The sequence below is a fragment of the Taudactylus pleione genome, unplaced genomic scaffold (genome assembly GCF_031769625.1).
Source record: "Taudactylus pleione unplaced genomic scaffold, aTauple2 ptg001683l, whole genome shotgun sequence".
Taxonomy (NCBI): Eukaryota; Metazoa; Chordata; class Amphibia; order Anura; family Myobatrachidae; genus Taudactylus; species Taudactylus pleione.
The window spans coordinates 217,501-237,146 of record NW_028286080.1 but is presented as its reverse complement, the minus strand read 5'-3'; the positions used below and the strand labels follow the sequence as shown (position 1 = coordinate 237,146).

The 19,646-nt window shown below is 49.9% G+C and overlaps 2 protein-coding genes across 3 annotated transcripts in view; one reads left to right on the top strand and one right to left on the bottom strand.

Moving 5' to 3' along the window:
- The window catches only part of PMS1 (PMS1 homolog 1, mismatch repair system component), a 133,899-nt gene extending 118,522 nt beyond the window's left edge, over nucleotides 1-15,377 (bottom strand). The window contains exon 1 of the mRNA XM_088464547.1: nucleotides 15,209-15,377. Coding sequence (XP_088320673.1) covers nucleotides 15,209-15,317 — 109 coding nt within the window. The 5' untranslated portion in view covers nucleotides 15,318-15,377. The remainder of the gene's footprint in view (nucleotides 1-15,208) is intronic.
- The window catches only part of ORMDL1 (ORMDL sphingolipid biosynthesis regulator 1), a 41,861-nt gene continuing 36,382 nt past the window's right edge, over nucleotides 14,168-19,646 (top strand). Inside the window, exon 1 of one of the 2 annotated variants that reach the window (XM_088464549.1) lies at nucleotides 14,168-14,243. The gene's annotated coding sequence lies outside the window, so the exon portion shown is untranslated. Of the gene's footprint in view, nucleotides 14,244-15,355; nucleotides 15,565-19,646 lie in introns of those variants that run through there. The other variant, XM_088464548.1, reaches the window with a different exon arrangement.

The window sequence follows — 19,646 nt, the reverse complement described above, 5'->3', positions numbered from 1 at the left end:
TGCTAATGTCTGTGGACCTTCCAGATCCTGGCACACTAATGCTAACCACTACCCCTGGCCTATCGCCTGGCCAGTTTGTCTGGCATCAGGAGCAAGGAGAATCAGGTGTGTGGGAGTTTAAAACCCTTCCTGTGCTCCAGTGATTATTCCAGCTGGGTCTGTGTAAATGTGAAAACCTGGAATTCCGCACCTCCACTGCTAATACAGAATGCACAGGTTTCACTCCAGCCTCCATTGGAGGGAGCTGATTCCACTAGAACACAGGTTCTCAAACTCGGTCCTCAGGACCCCCAAACAGTGCATGTTTTCTATGTCTCCACACTGAATCAAGTGAAATAATTAGCTCCACCTGTGGACCTTTTAAAATGTGTCATTGAGTAATTATTACACCTGTGCACCTGCTGGGTGACCTGCAAAACGTGAACTGTGTGGGGTCCTGAGGACCGAGTTTGAGAACCACTGCACTAGGAATGTGGGCAATTCAGGTGAGAGACAACCCCTCTCACCACACTACATAATCATGGTCACTTTGCAATAGGCTTCAACACACAGTGAAACCCATCTGTATGACACTGGCAGCCTGGGACATCATAAGTCGGCAGTAATACTGGCAGCAGGACACTATATCGATGCCACGTAACATTCGGGCTCCCATCTTTTTCTCCTAACCGGTGTGGAGGCTTATAGTGTTCATCTAGCACCCTGCACCTGTCGCAACCTGTGCAGTTCCTCTTTCCTGTCTGGGGTGTCGCTCCTTGATCTGGTGCTTCTAGCACACTCTGGTCTGTATCTCAGCCGTTTGTTGTATCAGCTGAGTGTGCTAGAAGCACCAGAGCAGAGAGCAACACCCATGCAGGAAAGAGGAACTGCACGGGTTGTGACAGCTGCAGGGTGCTAGAATGAACACTAGGCTTGTATCACAGTAAGGGGGCAGCACCCAGACCTTGTATTCTGTTTGGGCCTCATAATACCAATGTCAACCTCCCCCGAAGCCCTTCCTAAGGTATACAATCGGGAAGCCGGCTGCCTTAATACCAGCAGCCGGCTTCCCGACTGTCATATCCCGGTGAGGGTGAAATGCCGGGCGTCTAGATGTAGATGCCTGACATTTCCCCAACCCGGGGAGACCGGCGCCCGGCATCCCAATCAAAGGGATGCTGGGCGCCGCGAGCGGACAGCCGCGGGCGGAGAGGGTTAGGGCACCCGGGGGGATTAGGGTTAGGCTAGGCAGCCCCGGGGGGCCTTAGGTTTAGGCAGCGGGGAAGGGGGGTTAGGATTTAGAGGGGGGATTAGGGTTAGGCACTTGGGGGGGGGTTAGGCACCCCTGAGGGATAGGGTTAGGGGGTTAGGTTAATCAATACTTACCTATCGACGATCGGGATTTCCAGCGCTGTCGTGTTTCCTCTGCCGGGAACCCTGCTTTGCGGCCGGCGGCATTTCATACTGATTCCCTTCCTAATGCCGGCCCTGCCCTCACATACAGTGTCCGTAACCAGTGTACCCTAAATGCCAGTCAATATCCTCCTTCTACCTTTCCCCTATCCCTTCCCGTCTCCTCTGTTACCTGTCTCCCTCTGCCTGTTCCCATCTTGCCCACCTCCTCAATCTCTCCCTATCATCAGGCACTGTCCATTCTGTATTCAAACATGCCCTTGTCTCCCCCATTCTTAAAAAACCTAACCTTGATCCTAATATACTCTCCAACTACTGACCCATCTCTCTCCTCCCTTTTGCTTACAAACTCCTTGAGCGTATTGTTTACAATCGCCTTACCACATTTCTTTCCTCCCACTCCCTCACTCATTTCAGTCTGGCTTCTCTCCACTCCACTGAAACTGCCCTCACAAAAGTCAGCAATGACCTCCTTGCTGCCAAATCCAAGGGCCACTACTCTCTGCTCATTCTTCTTGACCTCTCTGCTGCATTTGACACTGTAGACCACCCTCTCCTCCTGCAAATCCTTTACTCTCTTGGTCTACATGACACTGCTCTCTCCTGGCTATCCTCCTACCTCTCTGATCGTTCCTTCTCTGTGTCCTCTCATGACTCCTCTCCTCCCCCACTTCCGCTAACAGTAGGAGTTCCCCAAGGTTCTGTTTTTGGACCCCTCCTATTCTCCCTATACACGTCCTCTTTAGGTGAACTCATCAACTCTTTTGACCTCCAATATCATCTATATGCTGATGATACTCAGATCTACCTTTCCTCCCCTGACCTCTCCCCACTCGCATCTCCAACTGTCTCTCTGCTATCTCTTCATGGATGTCCCAGCGCTTTCTTAAACTTTACATGTCTAAGACTGAGTTGATCATCTTTCCACCCTCTTCCACTACCTCACTTCCCACAATTTCACTATGAATTGAGGGCACAACTACCTCCTCTAGCCACAAAGTGCGCTGTCTGGACTCCTCCCTCTCCGTTAAACCACACATTCAGCACCTTTTGTTTCCATCTCAAAAATATTTCCAGGATTAGAACCTTCCTCACACTGGATGCTACTAAAACCATTATCCACTCGCTGGTCATCTCCAGATTGGCCTACTGTAATCTTCTCATATCTGGCCTGCCAGTCTCCCACCTCTCTCCACTCCAATCTGTCCTCAATGCTGCTGCTCGGCTCATCTTCCTCTCCAAACGTTCTACAACTGCCTCCCCTCTCCTTCAAGCCCTACACTGGGCTCCCCTTCCCCTTCAGATGCCAATTCAAGGTTCTTACACTCGCCTACAAAGTCCTCACCCAATCCTTTTCCACTTACATCTCTGACCTCATCTCCCTTCACTCTCCCGCCCATCCACTCCGCTCAACAAATGCATGCTGTCTCTCCTGCCAACTGATTACTTCCTCCCACTCCAACCTCCAAGATTTTGCCCGGTCTGCTCCCTACCTCTGGAACTCTAATCCTATCGGACTCTCCACCTCTCTACAAATTTTTAAACGAGCTATCAAGACCCACTACTTCATCAAGGCCTTCCAGTTCTCATCCTAACCTACTTCATGCTCTTTCCTCCCTGTCTACCATATCTGTGTCACTAGATTAAGAGATGGGTGCGCTCTCTAAGGGATGTGTGCTTCCCCTTATAGTTTCTTCTACTCCTTACTCCCCATAAGGGCACCTAACACGTGACTGCTATCTCCCTGCTGCTTATTGTGAGTGATTTAATCGCTATTGCAGCCATGTATATAAACGATGTCCTTGTCCTACACTGTAATGTACTGTAAGTTACTAGTTTCTTGTTCACTTATTAGTTTATGTACTATGTAAGGCGCTGCGGAACACTTGTGGCACCATATAAATAAAGGATAATAATAATAATAATAATAATAATAATAATGTACCTTTTCCAACCTCACTCTGGGGTCTTCGCAGTAACCAAGTTTGTACACTCACATATATATTTTCTGCCCTACTTATCCTTGTGTTCCCCTATCGCGCCAGCCGCTGCCCCCCATATATCAGACTGAAAAATGTACCTTCAAATTAAAATTACGGAATAAATATAATCATAATTGTAGTAAGTCTGATCTCAAACAATCCAGTGAAGCAGCAAGACTGGAAAGAAGGGGGAAAATTATTTCCAAATATCACGATAAAGAAAACAGTGACCTGCGCTAAATGCTCCGATGTGTGAAAAATATGATAAAGGTACCGGAGCACAATTCCACCACAGCAAAGGAATTTTTTAAAGAAAATATCAAATCATGTCACACAATGAAGACACTGAAATGTGTCCAATAGCCGAGTAACAAAGGGAAAATGCTGAAATGACCAAAAACGCGCCATTTATTAATCCAGCAATTGTACTGTTCCATTACGGTCTAATCAGCAGCAAATAGTCACTTAGGGCCGCATTCAATTAGCGGACAAAAAACGGCAATATTTTCGCCAAAAAAACAGGCGAAAACGCAATTGGAGAAAGAAAATTGGAGAAAAAATAAACGTTTTCTCCATCCCAGACCAGGCGAAAAAAAAATGCTAAATCCCTATTTTCTCTAAAAATGTGGGGATTTCTTTCAGAACCCTTTGGACAGCCCCCCCTAATGATACTTTAGCGGAAAAAAAATTCGTAAGTTACACACTTTGGTGAAAAACAACCGCTGAAATTTCGGTCAAACTTTTTTTTCCTGTGAAAAATCTGTTTAACGTATTGGGGCTGGTATTTCGGAGTGCCATAAGGAGTGTTCTAAACATCGCACGTGGCTGGCGCAGGCATTTTTTTTAGCGGTTATAAAAAGACCACCTGCGCCAGCCACGTGCGATGTTTAAAACGATTGGTGCATCCTTATGACCCTCTGAAATTTTTAGGTCCAATACGTTAAACGCATTTTTCGTGAAAAAAAAAAAATTACCGAAATTTCAGCTGTAGTTTTTCTCCAAAGTGCGCAACTTACGATTTTTTTTTCTGCTAAAGTATCATTAGGGGGGTTGTCCAAAGTGTTCTGTAAGAAATCCCCACATTTTTACCCAAAAATAGGGATTTAGCAAATTTTTTCGCCTGCCCTAGGCTGGAAAAAAGTTGTCTCCAGTTTTAGGTGAAAAACTGCAGTTTTTCGCCGTCGTTGCCGATATCGCCCGCAAAATCGGCTGATCATTTCGCCAACGACGTCGAAAACGACCGATTTCGCCTGTAATTGAATACCCCCCATAGTCTCCTACTACGTTAACAGAATTAAAGACACAATAAATGTTAATTGCAGATTATCTTGTTCGAACTCCACAGAGAGTGACCAGTGATATGTTTAGAAAATCTTTCGGGACCCCACTGGCTGGCGAGTGTCTGAGCTAGTCTTCCGTGTGCAGGATGGTTACTCCGGTACATGGTTTATCCGCTTTGCGGTCTTTGTATCTGAAGGACCAGTGTATACAGAGAGGTTAGCTTGATCAGCGCTGCTAATTCCCAACCTAAATATTGGATTTTGTATATTCTGGCAGCTTTACGATGTCAAACTGTTTCTATATTATCAGGAGTGTCTCTCGCCTACCCTCAGCCACTTTTTCCCCGGGACCTGAAGGTGGCGTAGTTTTTCCGAGATGTGATATTGGGCAGATATCGTTTAGCTGACGTCTATAAAAATTTAGCATCTCGACTTTTCACCCATGCGGTGTACATCCTTAACGGCCTTTCTGACAGCTACATATGGATTTAAAAATGGTGATCGGTAGCCAGGGTGGCATCTGTTGGGATTATCCGTGCCCTATTTTCTGTGATCTTTCTTAATGGATTAAAGGCTAACAGCATAAATCAAAGAAAGATCCCACATCTACTGTATAGCAAAGCTTCTACTCCCAGCAAACCGTTTACAGATGTAGGAAGAACGGTTGTGTTTCCTCTCTCCCCTGTATCCCAACTGCAAACAGATCTGCTTCACAAAGACTTACATAAGAGGCAAAATATCCCCAAAAACATGATTCATGGACCATTGTGCAATGGGGTAAATAGAGGCACCTAAGCTTTAGGGCAAAATTGAAGCTTGCAGTTATTAATTATTTTACAACCCCCACTGATCTGATGTCCCACCTATGTACACTGGGCCTGATTCAGACCTGCTCGCGAGCGGGTCGATGTTTGGCCACTGCGCATGCGAATGCTGGAGCCGGCTCCGACGTGCGCATTCGCGAGACCCGGCTAGCGACGGGCGCTCCGTTTCTCGCACCAAAAGGGGGCGGCTGTCGATGTTGATCGACAGATCGCCCTGTTTTGGAGGCGGGCAGGGGGGATGGCTGGCCAAACGGAGGCATTCCCGACAGAACGCCTACTGTTTGGGGGCGGCCCCACTGACATCACGAGTGATGTCAGTGGTGAGCTTCCGGCTCTATTAAGAGCCAGAATCTCACTGGGGCTTGCGGGGAACGAGACCCTACAGCAAGGGTCTCGTCGCAAGCCCCAATGGTCGCAATGGTTGAGACCATCGCGACCATCACCTGGCTGCTCGCAATAGCTGTGGGGGGTCAGCCACAGCTATGCGAGCGGCCTGGAGGCCGCACAAATAAAAAAAAAAAAAGGCCCAGAATCAGAGCGAGCGCTTTTTCAGAGCGTCCGGCTCTGAATCAGGCCCACAGCTTACCGTACTAGACGCAGCACAGCAAGTCCTATACTCAGATCACTCCACATCACCAGACTCAGTATATATTTTTTGGAATGTTTGTATACTCAGTACATGATAGAAACAGATATGTATATCTTAACAGTGGTCCACTCGTCAGAATAAAAGAATGATAATGGAGCAAAAACTAAAAGAGTTAGTATTTGATGATAAGGATTCCTAGCAGAAGCGAAGACGCACCCCTGTAACATGACAGCCGCTTAGGTAAATGCAACAACACCAAAAAAAAAAAAAAAAAACAGCTGATGAACAAACTGTGAGCGCCAGCGGACAGGTGCAGTACCGAAACCTTTACAACTTACTTGCGATTTTGCAGACACTCGCCAAGGACACCGTGTACCACATAGCACAGATATGAACATTTTGGAGTGTTGCACTAAACAAAAAATTAATTAAAATATAAGATCCCAAATTTACAGCATGTGTTATACTGGGAACTTGCGTTAAAAATTTGAGTTTGTTTCTCAAATGTAGTCATGTAGTTAAACACAGTCATATCAAACATGTGGCCCAAATAAACATTTTATGTGTGCGTGCCCAAATACATACGTTATGCAGCCCAGCTTCTGCGATCAGATTGGGCAGTGTTACTAGTTAAAAAAAAACATGGCCGACGGAGGAGCTACTGCGCGTGCCCACCTGCAGCATCTCCTCCCATAAGCCATTGCCAGTGACTCCGCCTCCGCAGTCTTCCCTACACAGCAGCAGCCTGCAGCCCTACAGAGACAGAAGTCAAGAACAGGAGCCAGCGCCGTCCCTACAATTCTGACTGTGTCACAGTAGTGTGACAGTAAGTAAGTAGGGGTGCCTGACTAGTGTGATGGGGGGGTTTGCAGCTGAAGATATGGCTGGGGAACCTGGAGAAAGGTGAAGCTTAGAGATGGGCTGGGGAACGGTGAGGCTGGGATGCAGGGGCTGGGGAACGGTGAGGCTGGGATGCAGGGGCTGGGGAACGGTGAGGCTGGGATGCAGGGGCTGGGGAACGGTGAGGCTGGGATGCAGGGGCTGGGGAACGGTGAGGCTGGGATGCAGGGGCTGGGGAACGGTGAGGCTGGCATGCAGGGGCTGGGGAACGGTGAGGCTGGCATGCAGGGGCTGGGGAACGGTGAGGCTGGCATGCAGGGGCTGGGGAACGGTGAGGTTGGGGAACGGTGAGGCTGGGATGCAGGGGCTGGGGAACGGTGAGGCTGGGATGCAGGGGCTGGGGAACGGTGAGGCTGGGATGCAGGGGCTGGGGAACGGTGAGGCTGGGATGCAGGGGCTGGGGAACGGTGAGGCTGGGATGCAGGGGCTGGGGAACGGTGAGGCTGGGATGCAGGGGCTGGGGAACAGTGAGGCTGGGATGCAGGGGCTGGGGAACGGTGAGGCTGGGATACAGGGGCTGGGGAACGGTGAGGCTGGGATACAGGGGCTGGGGAACGGTGAGGCTGGGATACAGGGGCTGGGGAATGGTGAGGCTGGGATACAGGGGCTGGGAAATAGTGAGGCCGAGACAAGGGGGAGGGGAGAGGGGGAGAACAGTCTTGTTCAGTGCACAGGTGTGTGGGGAGGTGAGCAGAGGGGGCTGGAGCATATATATAAGTTTGTGGGGAAGGGGTCTGGAGCATATTATTGGGGGGGGAGGGGGCTGCTGGAGCAAATTATTACTGGGGGAGTGGGGCTGGTGTTTGTGGAGCATATTATTATAGCGTTCCTGCTAGGCTGTTTTAGCGGGGTGCGCCGTCTTCACCCGCGGGTCGCAGTGTCCAGTGGGGATATGTGCGGTGACCCGGCATCTATTCTCTTGGGGGCTGCCCGGCTTGTCCGGAAGTGCCAGGCACGCCCCCAAGAGTGACGAAAAGGGGACATGTCTTATAGACACACCCCTTTTCAATGGCCACGCCCCCTTTTCGGGAGCGCGCGTGCCGGAGCTAGAGTAAATACTATTATTATGTCATGTCATGTGTGGATGGGGTCTGGAGCATGTATGCAGGAAATAAAAGAAAAAAAAACCTGTAAGGTTATTGCGCTGGATCACTCAACATGGAATGGCCGCCTGTTCGGGAAAACAAAAATGTATATTACATATATAGCGCTTTCTAGGTCTGGCGCCGGACCTAGAGTGAACACTAAATATATATATTTTACACAACATGTTTGGCTAATATAACCTGTGCTAACATTTAAGAGTAAGTGTGTGTGTGTCTTTCTGTTTGTTCTTTATGCATGGCACGAGTTTTGTACCTACGTAGCTCCACCAAATTTGGCCTGGTGGTGTAGTTTGTCCAGGAATAGGTTTTTTGCTATGTTTGAAGCATGCCAGGGCCATGAAGGTCTACACAGTGCCCACCAAGTAGGCCGTGTACTCTCTGATTTGAATTTATTGTTTAAGCACATTCAAACAGGATGTCTTCCAGTACTAAAAACTGCACTGATCTGAGGACACAAGCTATGTACCAGTAGGGGGCAGCAGAGCTCCAACGCAAGAGCAGTAAGTCAGAGGATCAACTGTCATACTGCACCTGCACTGACAGTAAAGCTGCGTATCCACTAGATGATAAATTGTACGATTTGAACGATAACGATATTGTTAAACGACCGCAATATCGTCCAGTGGATATGCAGTCAAAAACAGCGATGCGTGCTCTGCTGGTTGTTGACGACATCTATCATCGTCCGTACTTGATATCGTCAGGTTCTGCAAGTACGGGGATGAGGGAGGTAACGTCACTGAACGTTATCATGAATGATATCGTTCAGTGTGGGTGCTCAATGTCATTAACGACAATGAGCACATCACTGCTGGGTAAACACTAGACGAGATCGTTCATGGAGCATATCGTCCAGTGGATATCCGCCTTTACTCATTTCTTCCAAGCACATTTTTATATGCCATGGTCTCCAATGTTGGTCTGCAATGTCAAAAAATTAAAACTGCTGATGTACTTGAAGGTCCATTCTTCAACCCGGGCAACGCTGGGTATCCCAGCTAGTGTGAAATACAAAAGCTCCCACTTCAGGGGCTGTGTACAAAAGTGCTGTCATCTTTGCACACACGTAAATGTAGTGTTACCCAATAACAGCAGAGCAATCACTAACGCCTAGAACACAAATGACGGTCAGTGCACAGAAGTAGGTGAGGAAATACGTGATGAACTAGTAACCGGTAACGATTCTGCAACGCTGCGCGACTGACTTGTCAGACTATCCATCTCCATTTTGGCATCAATGACACCACAATACGGCTGCTGTGGTCACTTGGTGGGGTTTGCGCAACATTTAGCAGATGGATAACTACTGGCCTAATCGGGATGCCCCGCAGTGGAAGCTGACGCAGCCTCTTCTCGGCAACGTGACCTGCAGCTCAGGATTGGGATATCCTGGATGACTGCAGGCACCTCTTTTTGCCGTGGCACGCCGACACCTCCACTGCATGCTGGCACAGAGGTAATAGCTGATCAGAGCCCAGATGCTGAAGGACGCAGTGCTAACTCCTCCTTTACTTTTTATAGTCTGCCATCTGACGTGTGCCGCGAAGCCACTGGCTGGGAGACTCAGGGACTTCTTATTGGACACTGCGATTCATGGAGATTCAGTTGGCCGCCGCACATCACCCGCCACAATAGCGATTTATTTTGGCCGGACACATTAAGGCATCCCCAGGGAAGCGCTCAGTTTCAAAAAGCGGTTCCTAGGCAGTAAAAATGGGGTAAAGGACACACTATAGCGGGTAAGTGCGATCACTGAAAGGGCGAAGGATTGGGTAGGGAAGAGAGCAGGTGAAGTTAATGAGAGACTGTAGCAGCGGAGGTTACAGTGCATTAATCAGATAATATGTAACGTTATAAGAACTTTACATCGAAAATTGATTCAATTTTCATGGTATTAGCAAAACGGATGGTGAAGAAAGTGAATCAGTGCGCAAATACCCATGCAGCAGGTCAAACGCATTTCTAAAGCAGGTATCCCAAACCCCCACCAACAGATGTCAACAATAGAAAAGCAAAAATCACATGACCTGCACGTAGTACAAACTTCCACCAGGATATATCCTTCAGATTGCTTCAAATCACTTCAATTGTGATATATGTATCATAGTGTTCACTCTAGGTCCGGCAGCAGGCAGAAAAGGGGGCGTGGCCAAATAAAAGGAGGCGTGTCTTTATGACACGCCCCCTTTTCGTCACTCCTGGGGGCGTTTACCCGGCACTTACGGACATGCCTGGCAGCCCCCAAGTGGTGCGTTCACTGTGAATGGATGCTGGGCCGCCGTTTTGACCACCTTGGGGACACTGCGACCATTCTAGCACCCTGCACCTGTCACCAGCCGTGCAGTTCCTCTTACCTGCCTAGGATGTCGCTCTCTCTCTGGTGCTTGTAGCACACTCTGGTCTGTAGCCAGGGGCGGATTGGGATGGTAAACCAGCCCGGGAAATTTATGGAAGCGGCCCTAATGGGGGCAGGGTCTGTTGAGGGGGTGGGGTCTATATATTCGGAGCTTGACTGTGGGAGCATATGCCATCTTCAGATGGTGAATGCTCCTGTCTGACATCGCAAACGACTCCTTCCCTATGGGAAGAAGGTCCGGGTTGCGATGAGGGATCCTTTAGGATCCCTCCGCCCCTGTCCGGCTCCTTCCGCTGGACATCGGGGTTCTTGTGCGCATGCGCGACCTGTAGCTTGCGCATGTGTAGTCCCATCACTGCTCCATCGGGAAAGGAGCAGTGAAGCGGCTCGCTGGGACAGCTGATTTCGCATCAGCTGTCACCGAGCCGGAGCAATAATGAATTGGTCTGGCAGCCGAGGTGAGTCAGAATGTTAATTATCGGGGTACGTTCGGATCCTGATCATAAAAGGACCCCACCGTATAAAAAATGAACATATAGGTTTGTATATTTTATATAGTGTATGTCACTGAGTACTAAGTCTAAGCGGTTGGGGAGTAGGATGGTGAGTGTACGACCCTGGGGCAGACAAGAGAGGGGTGGGTAGGTGGTAGAGTGGGTAGTTTATGTCCCTGGGCTGGGGGGTATAGTATATCTAGAGGCCGAGGGGTAGGGTGGGTTACAGGTGTGTTCCATAGGCAGGGTTGGAACTAATTAGCCTATTGCCTGACCCACCAGAGTCATTGGTTGGAGTACGAGCTCCATACACTCTGCCGCTGGGGGCAGGATCATGGGAGTAGTAATAACGGGAAGCAGGGGGCAGGATGGGAGTAATAGTGGGAAGCAGGGGGAAAAATAGGCATAGTAGTGGGAAGCAGGGGGCAGAATGATAGGAATAGTAATGAGAATTAGAGGTAATGATGGGCATGCTAGTGAGAAGCAGCTGGGAGGATGGGAGTAGTAGTGGGAAGCAGGGAGCAGGATGAGAGTAGTAGTTAGAAGCAGGAGGCAGAATGGGAGAAGTAGTGGGAAGCAGGGGGCAGAATGAGAGTAGTAGTTAGAAGCAGGGGGCAGGATGAGAGTAGTAATGGGAAGCAGGGGCATGATGGGAGTAGCAGGTAGGAAGTGGCAGAATGGGAGTAGTAGTTAGAAGCAGGGGGCAGGATGAGAGTAGTAATGGGAAGCAGGGGCACGATGGGAGTGTATGGTTAGAAGGAGGGAGCTGGATGAGAGTAGTAGTTAGAAGCAGGGGACAGGATGGGAGTAATAGTGGGAAGCAGGGGCATGATGGGAGTAGCAGGTAGGAGGTGGCAGAATGGGAGAAGTAGTTGGAAGCAGGGATCAGTATGGGAGTAGTAGTTAGAAGCAGGGGACAGGATGGGAGTAATAGTGGGAAGCATGGGCATGATGGGAGTAGCAGGCAGGAGGTGGCAGAATGGGAGTAGTATTGGGAAGCAGGGCATGATGGGAGTAGCAGGTAGGAGGTGGCAGAATGGGAGTAGTATTGGGAAGCAGGGCATGATGGGAGTAGCAGGTAGGAGGTGGCAGAATGGGAGTAGTATTGGGAAGCAGGGCATGATGGGAGTAGCAGGTAGGAGGTGGCAGAATGGGAGTAGTATTGGGAAGCAGGGCATGATGGGAGTAGCAGGTAGGAGGTGGCAGAATGGGAGTAGTATTGTGAAGCAGGGCATGATGGGAGTAGCAGGTAGGAGGTGGCAGAATGGGAGTAGTATTGGGAAGTAGGGCATGATGGGAGTAGCAGGTAGGAGGTGGCAGAATGGGAGTAGTATTGGGAAGCAGGGCATGATGGGAGTAGCAGGTAGGAGGTGGCAGAATGGGAGTAGTATTGGGAAGCAGGGGCAGGGTGGGAGTAGCAGTTAGAAGCAGGGAAGGAATTTACCTGAAAAAGTAATCTTCGCAGAGCTCACATGTGCCGGCGGCCGTTCCGCCCTCCGTGTAGTACAGGTAGCCCTGTGCCACTGACACCCGGTTCCTTCTTCAAACTACAAAGCTGCAGCGCACGCACCCTGCAGCGCGCTCAACTCTGCACTCCACAAGCAGCCCCCGGTCGGGCCGGGGACGGACGCCCTGACCAACCCCATAGACACAGGGGGAAGGCGGGCAGCGCAGCGGAGAATGAGGGAGAGGACACAGGATGGAGGGGACTTCTGGGAGCTTGGATCCTGCTTCCCGGAAGTGCGGCCCGGCTGCTGCAGACTGAACCGGCGCAGACCGGCTGGCAGTGTAAGACCGGCCGGCCATTTTAGTGCGGAGCATGGGACCGGCCCAGCGGGATCTCTCCCGCTGTCCCGGTGGCCCAATCCGCCCCTGTCTGTAGCAGAAGTTTGATTAATCAGCTGAGTGTGCTAGAAGCACCAGAGCAGAGTGTGACACCCCAAGCAGGAAAGAGGAACTGCACAGGCCCCCCCAGCACCCTACGCCCACAAACACCACTGATTTTCCTTCACAGCCTATAGACGTGCGCAGGAAGATTCCGCAAAGGTGCTGTACTGTAGCTCTCTACAACTGTGTGTACCGGCATTCTTGTAATCAGAACATCTGGGCTTCATTTCAACAACAACAATTACCGTTTAATGTAGCACTAATCATATTACACAGATCCGTACAGAGAATATGTGCTCATTCACAACAGTCCCTGCCCCAGTGGAGCTTACAGTCTAATGGGGAGATGTACCAAACCTGCTAAAGAGTAGAGAAGTAAACAAGTGGAGGAGTTGCCCATAGCAACTAATCACAGCTACCTATCATTTTATAGAATGTACTTGATTGATGCTATAGAGAAGCTGACTGGTTGCTATGGGAAAATTCTCCACTATTTAGAAGGTTTAATAATACCCTTTACATCGAAACCTGGGTTATTGCAGGGTTAACCCGGGCAGCTCCTTGGTGTAAAAGAGGAGAGGGTTGGATCGCGGGGTCGAGTGACCCGGCAATCCAACCCAGGTAAATAGCAGGGTTTAACACGGGCCTAGTCCGTGAAACCCTGCTGTGTGAACGGCGCACTCCGGGTCTTGATGACCTGCAGTGCGCCGCAAGCCAGCCGATTGGTCCGGCTTCAGTGGCGCTTGGAGATGACATCATCTCTAAGCGTCCACTTTCACGCCGGAAAAGCCGGGTCTATGCAGACCCGACTGCGGTTGTGAGCAGCGTCGACTCGGGAATATCCCGAGTCAGCGCCGGCTAAATTCCGGGTCTGATCCGGATAGGAACCCTGTTCCACCAAAATTCCGGGTCTGACCCGGAGTTGGAAAAGGGGTATGATTGTCCCCCTAAGTTCCCAAACACACACAAACACACTATGGGCCATTTTTTTTTTTCAGAAGTCAAACTTACCAGTATGATTTTGAACTGGTAACCTAGGCAAACATGCCAGGTAAGTGAGGCAGCACTGCTAACCACTGCGTCACCATGCTTGCACGCCACAGGATAACATTGCAACATTCTAAAGCATATATAATTACCTAAAACATTCAGGCCTGTCAAGAGCTCTAATGAGCCTGGGAAATGGTGGACGAGGCCAAATATGGGAGCTGTGACCACTTCCCCACCCCTAAAGAAACTACTATGTGCCGCGTGCTCAAGACAGGAGGAGGCACTAAGGGAGGAAGGGCAATCAATATGATCGTTCTCACCTGGAACACTTCTCCTATATGCCCACTACCTCTGCCCGCACCTGTATATTAGCACAGCGGCACATCCGGCAATGAGAGGAGACTGCTTCAGCAGAGCAGTGTAGGCTCCTACATCCGGCCCGGGCAAGTAATATCCAACCCTCCCCCCCTCCCCTCATAGCCCCCCTGAAAATATTGTATTCTAAGCAACCATGGAGAGGAACATATTATACCAGCCATTTGCTCCATTATATCGGCTTTTGCATCTACCAGAAGCCATTAAACTAATTTCCCGGCCTGTAGAGAACCCATAAATACTATTATTACGATGATTGAAATTTATTTAATAGACGCAACAAATTTCCTCAAGTGCCATACGGATAAAACATACAGAACAAGGTAAACAGAATAACATACAAACATAGTTACAAAGATATGCGGTCACATGACCGACAGTGACAATGGGGGAGGGGACTCAATTCAGCCAGAAGGACGCAACGTGCCACTACAGGATGGCACATGGTGCCCTGCTGGTATCGCATTGAGGTGCGCGGGAAAACTTGCGATGTCTGCCGTACCGTATATGGCCACTACGTGCGCAGCCAGGCACCGCAGCAGATCGCATTTCATAGCAAGGCCCCCTAAACTCACATGTCCTCAGTATGCGAAAGACTAATCGAACCATCAAGTAGCTGGTGCCCCCCGAAGTTTCCGTCAGGTTCCCGACACAGCTGAAACGCCACCAAGGGCACTTTATCCGTGCGGTTGTTACAACGTTAAACATGCCGGTAAGCATGAGCCGTGTCGGGATCCCAGAGTGCAAAAATCCACGAGTCCGGGGTGAGACCGAATCGCGAGTCGCGGTGCGGTCATCCGTGTTTCATTGCTGTTGCCGTATCAGCTCGCACCTATCAGGATTGACCCCATAAAATCAACGTGACACGAAAACTGTGTAACTATGTCAGAGCAGGTAACCTGAGCAGGGTAGTGGTTATGTAATGGCTCACACACCTGGGCTGCTGGCATATTATATGTGGCACACTGGCCTCTAGAGCAGCAGCAGTGCCCAGCCTGTCCCATAACATCGGTGCGATGTGCTCGGGCTGTACCTGATAGTGTCCCCCTTGCACCATGCTGCCAGGGATCCAACCTCCAGACTCCAGTCACGCTCAGTGTACACCAGCAGCCGCCAGAGCCCAGCGGAAGCCCCGCCCCCATGACGTCACCGCCCGCCGCTGCCGGCCTATTGGCTGAGCCCGGTGTCCGTCACTCGCGTCGCTGCTTCCGCGCTCTGCGTTCCACTGGGATCTGGTCCAACGTTCTAGAACGTTATTAGTGATACAGTGTAACAGTAACGGTGCCGCCCGGGCTGCACGGGGCGTAACGGTGTGCGTCTATCTGTCTGCCGCCGGGGAGAGGAGGAGGAGGAGGAGCCGCGCTGTGACCGGGGTCTGATCACCCGCAGGTAAGGAGCTGTCAGCACCGCGGCATATGGCTGTAGTATGTCTATCTGCCCCGGGGGTAATGGTGCGGGGGACCTGGGGCTATTATTGCAGCATGTTCTGCCGTGTCAGCTGGTGTCCTATGTATTCCTTATACACGTAACGTGGGGACTGGGTGATGGCCATGATACATTGCTGCTCTGTACTGTGATCAACTGGTACCTGCACCTATACAGAGGCAGCCATACCACACATAGCTCCTATACAGAGAGAGGCAGCCTTACCACACATAGCTCCTATACAGAAAGTGGCAGCCATACCACACATAGCTCCTATACAGAGAGTAGCAGACATAGCACACATAGCTCCTATACAGAGAGAGGCAGCCATAGCACATATAGCTCCTATACAGAGAGAGGCAGCCATAGCACATATAGCTCCTATACAGAGAGAGGCAGCCATAGCACATATAGCTCCTATACAGAGAGAGGCAGCCATACCACACATAGCTCCTATACAGAGAGTAGCAGCCATAGCACATATAGCTCCTATACAGAGAGTAGCAGCCATAGCACATATAGCTCCTATACAGAGAGAGGCAGCCATAGCGCACATAGCTCCTATACAGAGAGAGGCAGCCATAGCGCACATAGCTCCTATACAGAAAGTGGCAGCCATACCACACATAGCTCCTATACAGAGAGTAGCAGCCATACCACACATAGCTCCTATACAGAGAGTAGCAGCCATAGCACATATAGCTCCTATACAGAGAGAGGCAGCCATAGCACATATAGCTCCTATACAGAGAGAGGCAGCCATAGCACATATAGCTCCTATACAGAGAGAGGCAGTCATACCACACATAGCTCCTATACAGAAAGTGGCAGCCATACCACACATAGCTCCTATACAGAGAGTAGCAGACATAGCACACATAGCTCCTATACAGAGAGAGGCAGCCATAGCACATATAGCTCCTATACAGAGAGAGGCAGCCATAGCACATATAGCTCCTATACAGAGAGAGGCAGCCATAGCACATATAGCTCCTATACAGAGAGAGGCAGCCATACCACACATAGCTCCTATACAGAGAGTAGCAGCCATAGCACATATAGCTCCTATACAGAGAGTAGCAGCCATAGCACATATAGCTCCTATACAGAGAGAGGCAGCCATAGCGCACATAGCTCCTATACAGAGAGAGGCAGCCATAGCGCACATAGCTCCTATACAGAAAGTGGCAGCCATACCACACATAGCTCCTATACAGAGAGTAGCAGCCATACCACACATAGCTCCTATACAGAGAGTAGCAGCCATAGCACATATAGCTCCTATACAGAGAGAGGCAGCCATAGCACATATAGCTCCTATACAGAGAGAGGCAGCCATAGCACATATAGCTCCTATACAGAGAGAGGCAGTCATACCACACATAGCTCCTATACAGAGAGTAGCAGCCATAGCACATATAGCTCCTATACAGAGAGAGGCAGCCATAGTACATATAGCTCCTATACAGAGAGAGGCAGCCATAGCACATATAGCTCCTATACAGAGAGAGGCAGCCATACCACACATAGCTCCTATACAGAGAGAGGCAGCCATACCACACATAGCTCCTATACAGAGAGAGAGGCAGCCATAGCACATATGGCTGCCTCTCTCTGTATAGGAGCTATATGTGCTATGGCTGCCTCTCTATCTGTATAGGAGCTATGTGTGGTATGGCTGCCTCTCTCTGTATAGGAGCTATAACTCCTATACAGAGAGTGGCAGCCATAGCACATATAGCTCCTATACAGAGAGTGGCAGCCATAGCACATATAGCTCCTATACAGAGAGTGGCAGCCATAGCTCCTATACAGAAAGAGGCAGCCATACCACACATAGCTCCTATACAGAGAGTGGCAGCCACAGCACATATAGCTCCTATACAGAGAGAGGCAGCCATAGCACACATAGCTCCTATACAGAGAGTGGCAGCCACAGCACATATAGCTCCTATACAGAGAGAGGCAGCCATAGCACACATAGCTCCTATACAGAGAGAGGCAGCCGTAGCACATATAGCTCCTATACAGAGAGTGGCAGCCATAGCGCAAATAGCTCCTATACAGAAAGAGGCAGCCATAGCGCACATAGCTCCTATACAGAGAGTGACAGTCATAGCGCACATAGCTCCTATACAGAGAGTGGCAGCCATAGCTCCTATACAGAAAGAGGCAGCCATAGCACACATATAGCTCCTATACAGAGAGTGGCAGCCACAGCACATATAGCTCCTATACAGAGAGAGGCAGCCATAGCACACATAGCTCCTATACAGAGAGTGGCAGCCACAGCACATATAGCTCCTATACAGAGAGAGGCAGCCATAGCACACATAGCTCCTATACAGAGAGAGGCAGCCGTAGCACATATAGCTCCTATACAGAGAGTGGCAGCCATAGCGCACATAGCTCCTATACAGAAAGAGGCAGCCATAGCGCACATAGCTCCTATACAGAAAGAGGCAGCCATAGCGCACATAGCTCCTATACAGAGAGTGACAGTCATAGCGCACATAGCTCCTATACAGAGAGTGGCAGCCATAGCACACATAGCTCCTATACAGAGAGAGGCAGCCATATCACACATAGCTCCTATACAGAGAGTGGCAGCCATAGCACCCATAGCTCCTATACAGAGAGTGGCAGCCATAGCACCCATAGCTCCTATACAGAGAGTGGCAGCCATAACTCCTATACAGAGAGTGGCAGCCATAGCACCCATAGCTCCTATACAGAGAGTGGCAGCCATAGCACCCATAGCTCCTATACAGAGAGTGGCAGCCATAGCACCCATAGCTCCTATACAGAGAGTGGCAGCCATAGCACCCATAGCTCCTATACAGAGAGTGGCAGCCATAGCACACATAGCTCCTATACAGAGAGTGGCAGCCATAGCACACATAGCTCCTATACAGAGAGAGGCAGCCATAGCTCACATAGCTCCTATACAGAGAGAGGCAGCCATAGCACACATATAGCTCCTATACAGAGAGTGGCAGCCATAGCACACAGCTCCTATACAGAGAGAGGCAGCCATAGCTCCTATACAGAGAGTGGCAGCCATAGCACACATATAGCTCCTATACAGAGAGTGGCAGCCATAGCACACAGCTCCTATACAGAGAGAGGCAGCCATAGCACACACAGCTCCTATACAGACAGTGGCAGCCATAGCGCACATAGCTCCTATACAGACAGTGGCAGCCATAGCGCACATAGCTCCTATACAGAAAGAGGCAGCCATAGCGCACATAGCTCCTATACAGAGAGTGACAGCCATAGCGAACATAGCTCCTATACAGAGAGTGGCAGCCATAGCGCACATAGCTCCTATACAGAGAGAGGCAGCCATATCACACATAGCTCCTATACAGAGAGAGGCAGCCATATCACACATAGCTCCTATACAGAGAGTGGCAGCCATAGCACCCATAGCTCCTCTACAGAGAGTGGCAGCCATAGCACACATAGCTCCTATACAGAGAGTGGCAGCCATAGCACACATAGCTCCTATACAGAGAGTGGCAGCCATAGCACACATAGCTCCTATACAGAGAGTGGCAGCCATAGCACACATAGCTCCTATACAGAGAGTGGCAGCCATAGCACACATAGCTCCTATACAGAGAGTGGCAGCCATAGCACACATAGCTCCTATACAGAGAGTGGCAGCCATAGCACACATAGCTCCTATACAGAGAGTGGCAGCCATAGCACATATAGCTCCTATACAGAGAGTGGCAGCCATATCACACATAGCTCCTATACAGAGAGAGGCAGCCATAGCGCACATAGCTCCTATACAGAGAGTGACAGCCATAGCGCACATAGCTCCTATACAGAGAGAGGCAGCCATAGCTCACATAGCTCCTATACAGAGAGAGGCAGCCATAGCACACATATAGCTCCTATACAGAGAGTGGCAGCCATAGCACACAGCTCCTATACAGAGAGAGGCAGCCATAGCTCCTATACAGAGAGTGGCAGCCATAGCACACATATAGCTCCTATACAGAGAGTGGCAGCCATAGCACACAGCTCCTATA